This window comes from Danio rerio, chromosome 13 (genome assembly GCF_049306965.1).
Source record: "Danio rerio strain Tuebingen ecotype United States chromosome 13, GRCz12tu, whole genome shotgun sequence".
Taxonomy (NCBI): Eukaryota; Metazoa; Chordata; class Actinopteri; order Cypriniformes; family Danionidae; genus Danio; species Danio rerio.
Window position 1 is genome coordinate 24,789,938 of NC_133188.1, and position 18,923 is coordinate 24,808,860.

At 33.3% G+C, this 18,923-nt stretch overlaps 2 protein-coding genes across 4 annotated transcripts in view; one reads left to right on the plus strand and one right to left on the minus strand.

Annotated features, from left to right (window-relative positions):
• sh2d4ba (SH2 domain containing 4Ba) overlaps positions 1 to 1,413 on the plus strand; it is a 36,160-nt gene extending 34,747 nt beyond the window's left edge. Inside the window, exon 10 of the mRNA XM_073920876.1 lies at positions 24 to 1,413. The gene's annotated coding sequence lies outside the window, so the exon portion shown is untranslated. The remainder of the gene's footprint in view (positions 1 to 23) is intronic.
• A 679-nt stretch (positions 1,414 to 2,092) lies between these two features.
• On the minus strand, positions 2,093 to 15,774 carry tspan14 (tetraspanin 14). Of its 3 annotated transcripts, none has more exons than XM_021480667.3 (9): positions 15,711 to 15,774; positions 13,854 to 13,937; positions 11,973 to 12,023; positions 10,945 to 11,091; positions 10,574 to 10,744; positions 9,865 to 9,993; positions 8,875 to 8,928; positions 6,363 to 6,476; positions 2,093 to 4,495 (listed from the first exon to the last, which is right to left on the minus strand). In XM_021480667.3, the coding sequence occupies exons 2-9, from the start codon at positions 13,932 to 13,934 to the stop codon at positions 4,427 to 4,429; spliced, it is 816 nt and encodes a 271-aa protein (XP_021336342.1). In that variant the 5' UTR covers positions 13,935 to 13,937; positions 15,711 to 15,774; the 3' UTR covers positions 2,093 to 4,426.
• Positions 15,775 to 18,923: the final 3,149 nt, after the last annotated feature.

Below are 18,923 nucleotides of genomic sequence, written 5' to 3' on the forward strand. Positions count from 1 at the left end.
CTGCTAATTGTTTTGTTCTTCAGAAAAGGAAGTAGCCTTGTAATAAAGCAGCAGTGTGAACTCAGTGTGAAACAAAGTATCCAAAAGAAAGCACATTTCTGTGACTGGGGAAGGTCCGATTCACCAACAACAGGAAAAGACAGTTTCCTCTGTCCATCCTTCTGTTTTACTGTAGCTTTTTCCATGAGGGGAAACAGATCTTTCTGAAACCTCCACTGAGAGAAATCAGATCTTCTACACCTCTGACCCTGCAAAATATGTGCACAAAAACACAATAGAGAGGACAATGGTCCTTTTTTCCCACTTGTTACCACTCTATCTGCCCTGCCAGAACAGGCCACAGTGGTGCTTTTCATCAGGACTGATTGCCAAGGCTGTTCGATCTAATGCAGAGGTGACCATGAAAACTGCAAAGCTCCAAGATCCTAGTTCTGCTTTATCACCATTGAGAAAGGCAATTGTAATTGGTGTGCTGTAAGTCACTTTGAACAGAAAAAGACAGCAACTAAACACTAGAAGATTTATTTATTTTATAGTTGAAGGAGCTGGAAAACTCAGCGAAAAAGTACTAAGGTTCTGGTGACTGGACTACACCGCAGGTTTTCTTAAGAAGTGGACCTCTCTGACCTGAATGTCAAGCTCAGGTGTCATAAACCACAACAAAGTTTTAATTTGAAAGACTTGTTTTTGTTATGTTGTTAAGGCTGTTTATTTTTTTTTCTTGCCTCCCAGCTGAAGTCAAAAAGGATCAAAGTTGCAGATGATTTTCATAATAAAGCCTAAGAGATTCTGCTTTTAATTAGTCCAGTCATTATCCAACTCATAATGCTTTTTGCTCTTTAATAAATACTTTGTTCCCCCCTCAAAGCTAGCTATATGGAAGCTTTGAATGAAATAAATTTAGTTTAAAGGCAACTGTGATTTAGTTTGTTTAAAGCAATTCTATATTTTAACGCAGTGTAAACTTTTTTCTCAGAATGGCTTCTTACCATTTTAAGATTTAGTACACTTTGATGATCTTTTTTTCAGAATTAAAGTTATTTTAAAAAAAAAAAATTTAAAAATTGCTAGTTTGTACAAATTGATCGGTATTACCATTTCTATTGATTCAGCTAAAATATTAACAATTCTGAGAAATTATGAATTATGAAACAATTGTTTTATAGTTCAGGCTTTAAACTCATAATCATAATGTGATCATGCTTTTTATACAAACTGTAACTAGCAGGACATTTAACAAACAAAAATGTAGTGGTTATAAATCGTTATGAATGTGGGCATTTTCAATCCAAAGGAAAGTAATTTCTGAAGTGGATGACAAGTTTTTATATATTTCTATAAAATGCTTAGTTTTTCCCCTAGGTGAACTATTTAATTCAGAAAGGTTACATTTAGCAGACCATAAATGACAGTAAAAAATAAATAAATAAAAAAACTTAGTAGCAGTGTTCCATTTATTTGGTGTCTTTTTGAAATTTATAATCATTAAAGAATTCCAAATTATTACTCCTGTTTCCAGTTTTCAAAACTAAGATATTACAAACTGCTTCTTGTGGACTAAATCAACTTATGATTGATTTTTATTTTAGTTGATTTGAGCTTATGAACAGAGGTTTAATATTATTTGTATTTTGATTTAATAAAAACCTTGTACATAAAAACATTGCTTTTAATGACAAGTTCTCCCAATACTGTTATGCTAAATAAGATGCTTTAAAAGAAAGTTAACTGTAAAATATATTTATTAAATGTATGTAAATATGAATGGGATCTTGATCCGGCTAGGTCAGTTGGCGTTTCTGTGTGGAGTTTGCATGTTCTCCACGTGTTCACATGGGTTTCCTTCAGATGCCAAAGACATGTGGTACAGGTGAACTGAATACACTAAATTAGCCGTAGTGTATGTGCGTGAATGCAAGCGTGTATGGGTGTTTCCCAGTGGTGGGTTGCTGCTGGAAGGGCATACGTTGTGTAAAACATATGCTGGTTAAGTTCTGCTGTAGCTACCAACATCTAATTTTAAGAATAGCAAGCTAAAAATTATATTAATCAAGCATTATATTTGATTAAAAAATGTAATCAGACTGAAATCTAAAGTTAAACTTTTTTATTATCGAGTATAAAAAAAGAAAATAATTAAAATATTTACAAAGACACAAACACAAACTTGACAACAAATGACATCTATATATGAAAAAAATCCCTTCATGGGAAAAAGGCTCATGCAGCAAAATCAGGGCAAATATACTGCATTTTAGTAAATTCTCTATCATGCTTAAACACTACACCATGGCAGAGACAAACACTCCAAAAAGGGACAAAATAGTGCACTAAATACAAGAACTTCTAATGTGTTTTTTCCTTTTCATTTTTAACATATTCTTTTAGCATTTATAAGAGGTCATTTATTTATACCAAGACAAAACTGTAAACAGGAAAAAAAAAAAGTCTTTGGGCAAAACAAATGTAAGGACAAGAGACATGCATATCATGTTTGGCCTATCAAAATGTAAACACGCATTTTAAATAGTTTGTGCTGTAATGACTGTTAAATGTTTAATTGATAATACAACAAAAAGTCAATATTCTTAGACATGATATGATTGACATCCAAAAAACAAAAGGTTAATTGTGGTTTTGATTCTACACTGTAAAAAATATCTGCTTACAGGCATGTTCCGTGATTCATGTTTGAATTTTTTCCCTATTTATTTATGCTTTTGAATTGCATTATTACCTTGATCTTTTTTCCAACACCGTAAAAAGTTTGAAACAGTGACTTTTATTAACATTTTAAATATAGTTTAAAGTGATATATTGTCTGTGTTGGTACAAAAATTCAAAAATATATTTAAAAAAAAGAAACACATACAAAAACCTTGTAATAAACTGCCTGTAAATTTTCTGTTATATCCCAATACAAATGGATAAGAAATAAAATTCTAAATTCTAAATTACTAAAATAACAGTAAAAAGCACTTTGTTAAACTTTTAAGATCAAAATTCGACAGAGCTGAGATCAAGGTCACATGATGCAATTCACAATTGTAAATAAGTGGAAAACACGCAGAAACTTAATAAACATATATTTTTTCCACAGTGCATCTAGCTAACAAACAGTAAGGACATTTATAAAATCTTTCATGTCAGAGAAAAGGCACAGCCTGATGCTTTTTGCATAGTCACCAAGCAAGAGTAGAAATAGGAGGTAAGTGTTGGCATCTGAAATGCATTGTTGACATTAGAAATAACTAAAATGACTCCTAAATATCTACAAAGTTAATGAGCAAGATTAAGTGCGACATTCAGTTAAACGATCATGAACAGGATGGCCAGAAATAACTTACCAGTTTGAAGAACTGTTTGAAGAACTTGCTTATCTTTTACATTTCTACTTTTAATTTCAGTTCTTGGGTTAAACGTTTCAGGCAAATTAAAATTCCGCTGTGTTTTACTCTCACACATCTGTTCACCCCAACCCATATGAAGATACTTTAAATCTGGGATGAGACTTGATTGCTTCATGTGGTAAACAGATTAACAATGCTTATATGTGAAAAAGGCTTAAATTAAATCTGTTCATCATATAAAGTGAATGCGTCTCAGGCATGAAAGTAATGGTTGAATAGAATTCCAGTGGGAGGAATAGAGATCTCTCAGATCTGATTAAAATATATATTCTTCTGTGTTGTGAAGATAAACTAATTTCTCAGAGGTCTCAAGTTTTTTCTTTGAGTGAATTAACACTTTTCTGGGGAAGAAAATTACGCAAAAGTCTGCATAAATATGAATAGCTACAAAAATAACCAAGCTCAAATTAAAAAAGAAAAAAAAAAGATTTGCACTTTAATGTAATGCATGTAATCCATGCCCAATGTGTGAGGTCATTTCTTAAGATGTTTATTATTATTTTTGTTTTAATCTAAAAAAAGTACTGAACATGCTTTTGTACTAAATGTAGTAGCCCAAAAAGAGTGCACAAATTATTTTGAAGTGTCATAAAAAGACATTTTAGTACAGCCTGGTTGGCTAGTCTGCTTCCTCTAATGCTAAGATTTAGAATATCATGTCAATTAACATTTTATGGTCCCAACATCTTGCCATTATGTATATAAAGCTTGGTTATTAGTGGTTCCAAAAATAACACTTGTCTTACAAAACAAGTGTGGAAAAAGTATGAAATAAAAAAGTGGGTTAAAGGTAAACTTGAAGAAGAGAGAAGGCACATGTGTGACAATATCCAAATGAACATAGGCAGCTGCGTATTCAATATGGTCTTTACAAAGCTGAAAAAGAAGGTCCAGGGTCTTTTTCTCCACAGATATTCCTAAAAATTACTCCTCCACAAAAGGAGGCATGAAACAGTAAGAGGAGGTCCGCATCTTTTTCCATACATTGCCCTTCGCTTGCTTCCAGTTATGAGAGCTCAGTAATAATTAAACTTCACTTTTTCAATGTCACCAATCAGCGTCCTTGCCAAGAAGATCCCCACCATCTAACAGCAAAACAAGGCAGGACAATAGATTAGAATTAAAATATAAAGACATATAAACTCATGCAGAATGGTAGTTTCACTGCAGCAAGACCTACAATTTCACTCAGATGATTTAATGCATTCCAAATCATTTAGCGCTTTAGAGCCCGTTTTGTCTTTTGAATAAAGCAGTGAAATTTAAATCCCACTGATATGAACTGAACTTCTACTCTGAAAACTGGACTGACACAGTCTCAATGTACTAGAATGTCTATGTTAAACTGCTTTGACTCTACATTGCTTTGAATCTACATTGTAAAAGCACTATAGAAATAAATATGAATTGATTTGAAAAAGAATAAAAAAGGTTGTTTTTGGTAATTTCAGCTGTGTGCATAAAAAATATAGTAGACTCTAGATCTTACAGATAAAAAGGTCTCAACTGAAAGCCATTAAAGCAATATTTAAATACTATGAAAATAAAGCAAAAATTATTAATTCATAGTTAATAGTAGGGATGCACGATGTATCGGCAGCCATATCGTTATTGGCCGACAAATGCTATTTTTAATGTTATTGTTATCGATCCAATATCAAAATCAGGGCAATATCTTTAAGCTGATAGGTTACGTAATTGTATAGAACTGCCTGCCTCGCACATGCGTAGGTCAAACTTGTTCAGACTCGTCCAGTGCAGTATAACAAAGCTTTCCTCACATTGTTTATTCCTTCAAAGTCCAACCTTGCTTTGTGTGGTATTGCTGTGCATTAACAACACAGTAAGTAACTATGTTCCTCATCATTGTAGATGTTTGATAGAGTGTCAGTGTGTATTTTTGGTTTAAATCACCCTTAGGAAAAATATTACATGTGTTAACATAATAGCAGAGATGCACACATGCTAAACAACTCGTTGGGTTGTTTGTAATCTAATATGATTATTTGTTTTTATTAATGCGTTGCTAGCCATGTGTTGTTGATGTAAAATTGTATTAAGTTTGATCAGCATATTCATAAATGATTATAATGAGCGCGTGTGATGGCTATTACCACACACACATAATGACTAGTAAGCCGTCAGAGCCTTAACAGCAGCAGGGCAGAGGTGTGCCAGTCACTAAATCCAGCATAGGGGTTCTCAACCCTCCACCACATTCTGTTTTTGTATTATGCACTGTGTTTTCCAAAGTCATCTGTGCTTAATGCTCAGGTGTTGTATCAAAACCAGACTCTCAAGGACAAATCTGACTCTGCTCAGCCTGCAGTTAAAGTCTCAAACTCGCATCGGTTTATCATAAACCTTCCAAATCACAGCAAGGACAAACATAGAAGCATTGTCTGATTGACAAGAAGCATTTAAATGTGTTCAAAAGAATCAAAAAATGCAAAAACGGAAGGAATTTATGCTGCATCAGCTATCGGCCTCCAGATCTTAAGAGTTATTGGTTATCGATTTTGGTCAAAAGAAATCTATATCGATGCATCGCTAGTTAATAGACTTTGATACTTTTGCCAGTGTTTCAACTTTTTTTTTTAAATTCAAAACCATTTTGGCAACATTTTCTTAAAGTAAATATTTTCCCATTTTAGCAATAGTAATGAATGCTCGGATTAAAAAAAATACTAGCACATCAAAATGAAGGTTTTCTACTTATTTTCTAAAACAAAAACAAAAGTGTCATTATGTAAACACTGAAACCCTCACAACTGACCTCTGTATAACATTTTAAATCGAATGCATGAGGGTAAACCTTTACCATTTGCATAATAGCCTTGCTCTTTTTAAGAGACTTTAAGTTTCTCTATGAAAATACCAGTGCTAAGGGTGACATCTAGCTGTAAAATAGATTTTCAATGCACTATATTGTCATTTTTCTTAACTACATACCTGTAGCAATGATATGACTATGAAGACTCCAGCCACAATGTAGAGATTACGGGGAAGCCAGTCCTCTAAAGCATCGATGCATCCTTTGATATAAATGGAACTGCTCCAATCATTCTGAAAAATCAAAACAGTGTGTAATGTTTCTTTACAAAATAAGGTAAATAAATGTATGCAATTAAAAAAGCATTTTATTTAATCTACACCACAGCAAGTGTTTGCAGTGTATTATAATAAACAGCTTTATTCCCTGTAGAAATTCTCAGCAATTTCCCTACCGCCATGCCAAAAAAAAACAGAAAGATTACAATAGAAGAGAAGAATAGAACAAGAATATACGTGAAACATACAGATATGGCTGCTGCTGCTAGTAATGTATTTTTTATTTAATGCCATGTCAGCTATTTTCATGACAGGAACCTTTCAACAATAAATAAACAATTTTAAAATCAACAAACAAAAGAATACATAAATAAATAAGATTTTTAGTGTTGATGCATGATAAAAATTGTAAAATCTTTTCTGGTTTCACTTTGTTAAAAATGTCCTTAAAAGAGTTCATTTCATAAAAAAGTCTTCTGGAATCAGTAAAAGCAGGACAGTCCAATAAAATGTGCTTTATAGTAAGGGGAGTTTTGCAGCACAAACACTGAGTAGGGTTTTCACCATGGAGCAAAAAACCATGTGTTATTCTTGTATGCCCAATATGACATCTGGTAAAAACTACTTGATCAAATCCATTCTTAAAATGTCTTAAAATTCTGTGTGAGATTTCAGGCTGGATTTCATGTAATTTATTATTTTCTAATGCATCCCATTCCTTTTGACACTTGTGTAAAATGTAAACATTGATAAAAGGTTTCATCTCTGATGAAGGAATTTAGCATTTGTTCACTACTTGCTTCAAAGCATCTTTAGCAGCTGCATCCGCTCGCTCATTTCCTGAAAGCCTGACATGTCCTAGAACCTAGCAAAAATGTGATAAAAATGTGATAACTGATTTTGTAATTGGTAAACTTTAGTTAAAATATTATCAATCAAAGGATGATCATTCTTAGAAGATTCCCTAACTTGAAGGCATGATTTAGAGTCTGTAAAACTGATAGATTTCTTTTGTTGGGCATTTTCTATATACTCCAATGCTAAAAGTAAAGCGCAGGCTTCAGCTGTGAATATGGAGCATTCTTTAGGCAGACTGATGCTGTCGTCCAGTTAAAACTGCTGCTGCAACGCCATTTTCCACATTTGAACCATTTGTAAAAAAACAGCTGAGAATATTGGCTTCTAATATACAAATATTGGCTAATATCTAATATCCAAATATTAGCTTCTAATATCCAAATATTGTTGTCTGAAAACACTGGGAATTTGGGATGAGTTACTCCTTTCTTCAGATGTCCTAAATCCATATTGATTATGGGCTTCTTTAGAGTCCAATGAGGCAGGGCACTGAAGTGTATTTGACTTAATATGTCCAGGTTTATGTTTAAATTTTGTAGATGTTGATTAATGCGCACACCATATGGTCTGATGGTTTTTGGCTTACTTTGATATAACTGTACAACCTGTGGGTTAAAACTGCAGAATAAGCTGGGTTGTTCTTATTTGCTTTTAATTTAACAGCATACTGTAATGAGAGCTTTAGCCGTCTGTTTTGGAGTGAAGGTTCATTGGCTTCAGTGTAAAAACTCTGTAGAGCTGATGTTCTGAATGCTCCCAAAACAAGCTGTAATCCTTGATGGTGTACTGTATTGAGGATCTGTTTATACGAGTTCCTGGCAGAGCCATAAATTATACTCCCATAATCCAAACGGGATCGAATGAGAACTTGATATAGATGCAAAAGTACAATTAAATCTGCTCCCCATTTAGTTTTTGCTTTGCTTTGATTATGTTCATAGCTTTCAAGCACTTGTTTTTTAACAGCTTCATATGAGGGATGAAAGTCATTTTTAAAAAGATGACCTAAAAACTTGATTTCTTTAACAACTTTGATCGGATCTCCGTTGATAAAAGGTTCTGTATCATGATCAAGAGGTCGCTGGATTTAAAAACAGTGTACAAACAGTTTTTGTTCTAGAGAACCTTAAACCATTTTCAAGAGACCACTGGTTAATTCTATGAATACATAATTGTAGCTGCCTTTCAATTGTGCTCATATTTTTCCCTCTGTAGCAGATACAAAGATCACCCACATAAAGGCTGCAGAACATGTTTGGTCCAATGATTTCCACAATGCTACTTATCTTGATGCTGAAGAGTGACAGAGAGTATACTTCCTTGAGGAACTCCAAGTTCTTGTTTGTGAGCATTTGATAGAGTATTTCCCACTTGAACTCTAAAGTTCACTGCTGCTGCTAGAGACCTTGACTTTAATTTCAGAACCTTTTACTACTGTTTTTTCCTCTTTCTGAAGCAAGTTTAACATTTCTAGGAGGACTGAACTAAGGCAAAACATTTTTATCAACAATGGCAAAGCACAGACTAAAATTAGAATTGTTGAAAATGCACTTACCAAAGTGCCTTTTTCTCTAACATCATACCCGCACTGCGTGTTGAGCACCGTAACCTGTAGAGAAACGTTATGCGTGTAAGAAATTTTAAATTACAATAGAAAAATAATCAAATCATATACTAATTCATTCAAATTATTAATTTAATCCTTTTCAGACAAAGCTTTAAGGCATGTTCTGACCAAAAATGATAACTGTAAACAGCATTTGTTTATTAGCATGCAGAGCAGTTGTCTTCTAAATGCTTGAGTTCTTGAAACCCATCTGATTATCTGTAAAGATATTTATTGTACAAACCGTTCAGTCATTCCACTGATATAATTTCCAATTAATTTTGAACAAATAATAAAACTTTATGCTGCATTTCATGCTATAGCTCTCGTTCTTGTTTGAGCAGTCAAAACACAGTCATTTTATCATAAAAACAGCAACAAAAAAATAAGGGAAAATAGGAGGAAAAAAATAGAAGCATGTCATGCTGGTAACATAAAAATTAAATAAGCATTTTTTTTTTATTTACATTGATAGTCAAACCTAAAATGCAATAAGGATTATAAAAAAGCCACAGTTCACTTTAAAATATCCGGACAGGCCAGATGTCAGAATAGTGACCAAAGTGGCAAAAGAAGTTTCTAGGAGAACAATTTCAGTGGCTTGTGGAAGAAATGTCAGTTGACTTCGTTATTCTAAACCTGCACAAAACACACATTAAAATAATTCTTGGTAATGAGCTGGTTGTTCAATGCAATTGCAAAATACATTTTGCAAGCAGAGTCAAACAGGTTTGGGAATGACCTGAGGGTGAACGATTTTTATACAGGCAGGGAGGATAAGGCCACCACTACCAGAGGGAGTCTTCCACGTGCTTAGCTTTCGACATGAAAGCGTAATGGATTCTGTTAAATGTATTTTTATGGCAGTGCAGAATTCTAAAAAAAAAAATATCATTTTTTATTTTGTGATGGGCTGCTGTAAAGAAGAGAGAAACTTACAGCAGGGTCGCTGATGCAGCAGGAAAAGGGCACTCCACATTTCTCTCTGCTGAGGTTATTCTTATTTGAGCAGTTAAAATACACATTCATATTCCAGTCGTTTGGGTGTTTAGCTCCACAGCAATGATTCTGTAAAAAAAAAAAAACATATTAAAATAAAAGCATGTATATTTAGCACAGTCATTGGCAATGATATTTTTAAAAGGAGTATTATGATTTTTTACAATTTGAAACTTGCTTTATAGTGTAATTGTGTTTGTACATAAAAAGGTTATTCTCTATGTCAGTAAACAGTGTCTACGAACTCCCTCAGTTATACAGTCCTAAATTGTTGTTATTTCCAAAAATGAACGTGTGGGAATATCCTGAAATTCTGGTAGAGCTGCATCAGTAGTAAGCTGCTGCCATTTCCAAACAACATGTTTTACAGACCTAGAATACTGATACATATTTACCAGATTTCTTCACTATTTACATTCACAGACACAACCAACACTGTGTTTCATTCAGATTTTGCTAATTTATTATTGATTGATTGATTAATTCATCAAGCATTTGCAAAAAGACATGGACGGTGAGTACTGAAACTTGCTTTTTTTTATAGAAACCATTAAGTTGATTTATATGTGGTAGCTGTCATGTCAAGTTTATAGAAAGCATTCATTTTAGTCAATCGGCATATATTATGAAAATGTCTCTCAGAAATTACCAGCTTCTGGAGAGAGTCGATCAGATTCTGCAGATCAATGTCATCCCTGTAGGCCTTCACATTGGCCAAGAAGAATTCGCTGATCCACTCCCTAACTTGGCCCTGGAACACGAACGCCAAAACTGCAGCAGTCAGTTCCAGGAAGAATATGAATCCAATGACTCCAGAGAACTGAAAGCAAGATAAATAATCAGAAGCAGGAGTGAAATTTGACTGCAAACTGAATTTCTTATGTGTCTTATATATATTTCTTATATATTTCTTATATACATCTTTGATGTCATAAAATTACGCAAAATATCAAACAGAAATGGCATAAATTGACCAGCATGGGTTATTAAATCTGTATAGCGTTGAATGGTTGTACTTACAAACTTAAGGAGGCAGATGTTTTCCCTGAGTGCTCCAACACACCCAGCAAATCCCAAAATAAAAGTGACTGTGCCCACAACAAGCACCCCCCAAACTGGGTCGAAACCATGCAGACGTGTGACTTGAGTCAGATCTGATAAAACACCCTGCAGAGAAATCAAGGAATAAGCAATTTACATTTTTTATTTTTACTGAACAACTAAAACCTATTTAAACTCACTTTATGTACAGTTTAATGTACAATATTGCAGACTTGGGGTAGTACGATTTCTTGAGAGTCTGCAAGGTGTTTTTAATTGTGAAAAGCTTTTAATTGTGATTATTAAGTGAAAAGTTGGGGCAAAGCAGTGGCACAGTAGGTAGTGCTGTCGCCTCACAGCAAGAAGGTCGCTGGTTCAAGCCTTGGCTCAGCTGGCGTTTCTGTGTGGAGTTTGCATGTTCTCCCTGCCTTCGCATAGGTTTCCTCCGGGTGCTCCAGTTTCCCCCATAGCCCAAAGACATGCAGTACAGGTGAATTGGGTAAGCTAAATTGTCTGTAGTGTGTGTGTGTGTGTGTGTGTGTGTATGTCTCCCAGAGAGAGGTTGCGGCTGGAAGGGCATGCGCTGCATAAAAACTTGCTGGATAAGTTGGCGGTTTATTCTGCTGTGGCGACCCCGGAGTAATAAAGGGACTAAGCCGACAAGAAAATGAATGAATGAATGTGAAAGGTTTTTCAGTGTTCCTCAATAAAGGTTTAAAAGAAGAGCTTTTATTTGAACAGAAGTATTCTGTAAAATTTCAAATGACTTTAAAATCTTTGTTGTATAGACTGTTTGCAATGAAAGATACTTAAACAGACAATGCATACACAAGTTGAATGATCCTTACTAAATAAAATAATTTTTTTATTATCTGTGTCCCCAAATTTTTGCATGATGCTGCAAATTAGAGTTATGCCAGTTACGTTGGTGATATCAATTAAAAGTAAAATTTATGAACTTGACAGGATTATATGCCATTGTACATTGCAGAAAAGACAAGACTCACCTTTTCACTCCAAGCCCAAAAGCCAATTGCAATGAAGGCTGATCCAGCTAGCTGAAAAGCAGAAAAGGAAAAGTATACATTAAGAAATGTTGAGACAGTAAAGCAAGTTCAGACAAAAGGAAAACCAGCAATGACGAAGTGCCTGATTATAACATCTGACGCATAAATATGACTAAATGTCTCTGACTCAAATGTAAAACACCAAGCAGCTAGAAGATTTTGGAATAAAGTGTCTTGCACTAACCAAGTATGAATTAAAAACACAATAATATTGTGACACTTCCCAAAAATGGTTTACAGCTGTTTTACAAAAATATTACAATTTAATTTATTCCAGTGATGTCAAAGCTGAACATTTAGATGATATTACTCCAGAAATAACTTTTATATGCTGATTTGTTGAAGTCATGCTGCTTAGTCTTTTGTAACATTTATTTAATAACTACCGTAGTAGGGAGAGCTTAACATACTGCAATTTAAGAAAATATATGCAATCACAAAAAAACACCAGCAAATTACGAAAAGATTTTCACCCGTTTAACAAAACGTGCTGCAAATCCTCACATTTTCCCACAATGCAAACAAATTAGTAAAACGCATTACATTTTCTCACAACGCAAACAATTTATAAAAATGCACTGCATTTTCCCACAACACTTGCAAAAAGAACAGAAGACAACAAAAATATTTCAAGGGGGACCCAAAAACGTGACGGAAACCGCTTGATTCTATGCTCTTTGCTATTGCTCATTGAAGTAGTAGGTGATCTTTAAAAAGTGAGTTTTAAGTGTTCCATATTATTTTAACATCCTGATTTCCTTGTCTTTTGTATTTCATTAGCCAATACAACCATTGAACTAAATAGCTGGGTCTGTCATGTTTTAGGGACCCATTAAAACATTTCCATTGGGTTCTGTGATATTTAAAATTGCGATAAAATCCAGCGCGTTTCTGTAAATTGTTTGTGAAAAAGCAGCTTGTTTTTTTTTTTTTTTTAAATGTGTTTGCATTGAGGATAAGAAAGATCTTTTCTCAATTTGCTGGCTTTTTTTGTAATTGGCTGTGTTTTCTTAAATTGCAGCACATTAATCTCTCTCGGCCACTGTAGTTAACAAAAGGTTAAAAAGACAAAATTGAAACACACCTGACGCATTACAAATGTCATTGGTGGAAGTTTTGATTAAATTAATTTGTGTTTGCTGAGTAAAACAATTACTATTAATAACTCCATAGGGGTGGTTGTGTAAAAAAGAGATACAAGAAAACCTTAAATTTCCATAGTATATTTAAAACTTTTAGTGTTAAACTAAAGACTTCATAAATCATATCACAGTGCATGTAATTATCTTAACACATTGCAAAGATAATGACTTTCATTTCTTAAACCATGTTCACTACTGAAAACAGGAAAATGGGTTAAAAGCGGATATCTCAGAACCCTCTAACTCCTCCCATAGAGGACAACATAAACTACTGCAGTACATGTCAGCGTAAATCTGTTTCCTGTTGATACAAATATGGAAACACAACGTCATTATGCAGACCTTTTCTCTTGATAAAGATGAGTGAGTGATAACTATGGGTGTTAACTTTTGTGAAACAGCCCACCCAGTAAAAAAACACACTCAGAAAGTATGAAACATCTGTGAACAGTGTGAAGTGAAGTGAAACAAATAAACATGAAATGTTAGGCTGGTCTGAGATCATGTTATTGGAGCAAGAGTGGTGGAAAAGGCCAGCAGACAAAGTGTTGGGTGTTATCTTTATGTCAGAACTGGAAGGGAGGCCATTTAAAGATGATCTGCTGTGAAGAGCATAATAATAATTATAATAATAATGTGTGTTTATTGCACTAAAACAAAACATGTATCTTCAACTTACCCAAAATATAATGTTGTAGCTGAACATGAGGTATTTGTAGCAACAGCTGACCTCTGCATTTTCATATCTGTAATAATGCATCTTCTTCTGTAGCACAAAAGGAAAAGACAATTAAAACTGATAACAAAACATGTGAAATTACCTTCATATACTGTAACTGAAAAAGTACACTTAAAGTTGAAATAATGTGGAAGAAAAACCAAGGCTGACCTGATGACGCCAATAAAATTACAACACATAAGCACTTCTTTATTTCACTAATGCTGAATTACAAAATGCTCATACAACACCTCAGCCAAAAGAGGCAGATCTGTCATTAATTTCCTGTCATTATTTCAGTAAAGACTTATACCCATTTCCTTCCCTAAAATGTGCTAAAAAATTTTGAAGCAAAGTGTTGCGGTGTTATAAGTAGGCCCACACGGAAACTGTGTGCGCAGAATTCCACAGATTTCTGCAGATTAATAATAATTCCCATTAATAATTCTGTATATTTACTTGAGTAAATGTGTAAATCTAAAGTTATTTAGTTTTTATTCAGTAATTTATTACTTTTTATTTCATATATTAAGGTTTTAGTTATGATACTCCGCTGGATACTCCCAAAACAATTCAGCAGAAATCTGCAGATTTTTACCAAAATTCTCCACAGAAATAGCAAAAAGTGTCCGCAGATTCCGTCTGGCCCTGGTTATAGGTTACAGACATATTACTATCAGGTACATTAAGCAAATACGCTCATTGATGCAAGACGATGAGGTTGTGTTGAATCCTTACTAATTTACAAGCTAGATTATATTATACATAGATAACCTAAAATCTCTATAACCATATGAGTTAAAAAAACAATAATCAATAAAACACTTAATAAATCATTTCCATATTAACTATCCTGTTGTTAATCTGCAGTATATAGTGGAGAAACCAGGATTTACTGGACTCACTGCTTCAGAGATTTGTAAACATGTCTGATACAAGGATTTAAAAATAGCAGGATTTTCCAAAATTACTAAGCAGCTGGCTAAACATCCCGGTTTAATGTGTTATGTTATGAAATCAGAAACATTCCTGTTTACATCACCTGCCAAACAACGTTAACACCAACAGCTGCAAACAGATCACGGGAAAGTCTCTTATGTTAATCTGGGGCGGAAATTTGCATGTTTGTTTTCTATTTTCACGTCAAACGTGACCAGAAAATATTTTAATGCACCAGAGAGAACTCATAAGGAAATTTTTAATCAGAAATCATTAGACACTCGAGTACATACACAGACAAGATGGCTCTTCCCCCACTTCTTCCTCTATACTAGTTAACTTAGCCAAGTGGCTAGTTGATTAGCAAAGTTGTCAGTTCACTTTTTAAAACCAGCTGCAAAAGCAACTCACATTCATCCAGAACAGTAAGTCTTCACGTTTGACCGATTTTACCAATTGAATGCAGAAATTGCAGTCAGTATTATGATAATATACGTTAATAAATTATGTTTCTGCCATAAACGGCAAAACAATGCTAACCGCTAGGTTAACAATCTCAATACAGCTAGCCAACAAACTTTATCACCTCACGACTAGTCACGACAGTTGTTTGCTAGATATATACACACAAAACACAAATACATATAGTTTTTCATCAATGACTAGTTTAAAACAGCCGTAAGTTAATATATTTAACGTGACGTGGGAGGAGAGCGCGCTTGTACGTGAAACGCGACGCTCGATAACTCGCGTCGTTTTAACGTATTTACAATTTAAAAGCACAAAGCAGAGCGTCGTTTGTACAGTTTTGACAAAACATTTCAGTCCGTGACATGAAATGTAGATTATAACTGCATGAACAATCTAAAAAGGACTCACCTCTTTGTTTATGTCACACAACACCTCCGCCTGGTAGTAATAGTTTGGAAAAAACTAACTACCCAATCCACACACATGAATGCTGGACTTTGTGTGTGAGTGTGAGAAAGACACGCCCGTTGCTTCTCTGCATTAATCATACTGAAGAAAAATGACTCAACTAAACAAAACCACATCTGCTCCACAATGATTTACTAGGGTCTTTCTTCATTTTTATATTTTCTGGTATTTTTACAATACAATTACTTTTTAGGACCACTTGAAAATGTAATAAATACTATCAAATGTAATCAGTTTCACAGGCCTGTAGCCAGACATGTGAAATAGGAGGTTCTTTTGCAAAAATTGGACCTTTTTGCAGTTATTCGCCTCATTTTTTATTTAATTAGTAGGTTTAAATACTGCAGTATAATGGCAGCAATATAAGCTTTTTTTTCTGTTATTTAAATACATTGTTGGATGTTTATCAGAACTGAAAAACTTTTTGATGTACCAAAACATTTCCTTACAAATGTAATAATAATAATAATAGTAATAATAATAAATAAATAAATAAATAAAAATCAATAAAATACAAATTTATAACATGATTGTCAATAAGAAAAAAAAATGGAATCCATTTTTTTCACTAGAAATATTCATTTATTAGGCAAATAACAGTCTGGCCAGCACAATAAACTTTCCTCAGTTAAAATTTGACCATTTGAATGAACAAAAAAATAAACATAATGTATAGCTTCACATTTTTTATAGATTTTTCTCTTGTAAAAAAAAAGTTAAATTAAAAATTAATGGATAGAAATAGCCTGATTAGTATTAAATTAGTGTAAATAATTAGTATTGTATAGGATTAATATTAAAAATTTTCAAAAATTATAAAAAATCTTTTTATTGATCTTTTTTGTTTCACAATTAAGATCCAAGATATAGAATAAGTTATTTGTAAAATGTTTTCAGCAATGCAGTAGGTCAGTAGTGAAAGATGATAACTTTACTTTCTTCAGATTGTATGTTTTCTTGAACAGATATTGGACTCATGAAAAATAATTGTTTGCATTGGCCAAAACTGATAAGCTGAAATCACGACAGCCAACAGAGCATTCCACTTGGTCTTAAAGCCTTCTTCGATTAATTATTTTTACAAATGAGCTCATGTATGCAACAAATTCTAGACCTTTGCCAGTGGGGTTTTCCGAATTAGCAAACCACAAATGTACGGGATTTATTATAATTTAGTGTCAAATATAAATGTTTGTTTTACTCTATAAAGGTCTCATGTCATTCAAATTTTAACAATATGTATTAACATTAATGGGGTTGTAATTTTTTTAATTAACTTTTTTATTTGTATTAATCTTTGTTGGGGTTTTTTGTTCTCCTATATCCTATTTCTAAATTTAAAAGAAGTGTAGGTTATGAAATAAAACATGTTATTTTATTCAAACAAAATAAATCCTAAGAAACTGGGAATTTTCTTTTCTTTTTTACCACATATATATATATACAGTTGAAGTCAGAATTATTAGCCCCGCTGTTTTTTTTTCCCCTGTAGCCGGGGCACTTTTGATCATTTTGGAAGGGCATCTCTATCCAAGACTAAAAAGGGCATGTGCACTGCACAGGTTGAGCCCCATGTGTGCACATGCCTGGGCTAGAATAAAAGTGTTTTTTAAATTTTTAAACATCCTTTTAAGGAACAAAATGATTAGCCCTGTTATGCTATATTTTTTTAGCGATAGTCTACTGAACAAATTATCGTTATACAATAACTTGCCTAATTACTCTAACCTGCCTTAACCTAATTAACCTAGTTAAGCCTTTAAATAGTATTGTATAGTCACTTTAAGCTGTATAGAAGTGTTTTGAAAAATATCTCGTTAAATATTATTTACTGTCATCATAACATAGTTCTGACTTCAAATATATATACAAATAAAATAAAAACTAAATGTATTTGGGTCAATGCTGCCTGCCACATCAGCTGCTGTGCCATAAACAGGAAGAGATATTCTTCCTTCTGTCCCTCCCCACTCTTTCTATCACTCTTTATCTTTTTTCCATATAGCACTCACCTCATAGTTACAATAAACACAGTAACAGTTTGCTTTCATTATGACTCACTGGAGTCTCATCCACGAGAAACAGAACCGCAGGTACTTCCTGCTTTGCTTTTTTTTTTTTTTTGCTTTTTTTCTAGTTTTCTTTTGAAGTGTTGTTCGTATGAAAAATGTTTACAAAAAGCCAAACATCCCAAGAATGGACACATCCTGCTGCAGAAAACAACAGCACTGTGACACAAAATACATACACATAATAACAAACAATGGCAGAAAAAAAAACTGATCAGTATGTTTTCACAATTAAAACAAAAACAATGCAACTTAGACATGACCAGATTACAAAATCTTTAAAATCTTCATAATTCAATTAGAGTTACTTTTTTATGGATTAAACGATTACTTAAAATTCAAATAATGGCAGCAATTTATTAACCAATTTATTCTCTTTAATTCATTATTTTCTTTAATAATTGTCTGTTGTAAAAACTAATTTAGCTTTGACTATATTTACAGTAATAAAAAACAAGTAATCTTTGATTTTGAATGAGTGAATCAAAAAAAAAATCTCTAAATCAATTGCACCATGACACAATTAATTATGCAAGTTATCAATCACTGTAGTTGTTTATCTGTGTCTTCATTACATCCAGTGAATTGAATTCTTTAGTTTGATGGTTGAGGTAAAATATGTAAAACCAGTGAGACTTTTTAGAGTGACTATGTACATTTTTTTAATCAATTTTTATTATTTATTTCATGTAATTTGTCATCTTCCCAGTTATTCTGCACACAAGCTTGTACTTACTTGTCAGAGTTGTTGACCATGTTTTTGGGACATGTCTAAAAAATCTCTGGCCCCCTGCCTATTGCACTGAGACTTTTCTATTCTCAGAAGGACAAGACTGTTTTTATGAAAGGGAGTGGATACATGAAGACCTATGGGAAGAGAATATGCTGTTGGCAGGCATACTAGGTGGAAAAAGAGAGAGGAAACATGTATGAGAAGACATCTTTTGGTTAACCCTAAGGGAACCATAAAAGCTTATTTTGCTCTTAATCCTGTTGTGAAATCATGGCTATTCACTTATATTTTTATTTATTTTGTATTTTTTTTACTTATTTGTATATGGACAATCTAAAAATACAAATACAT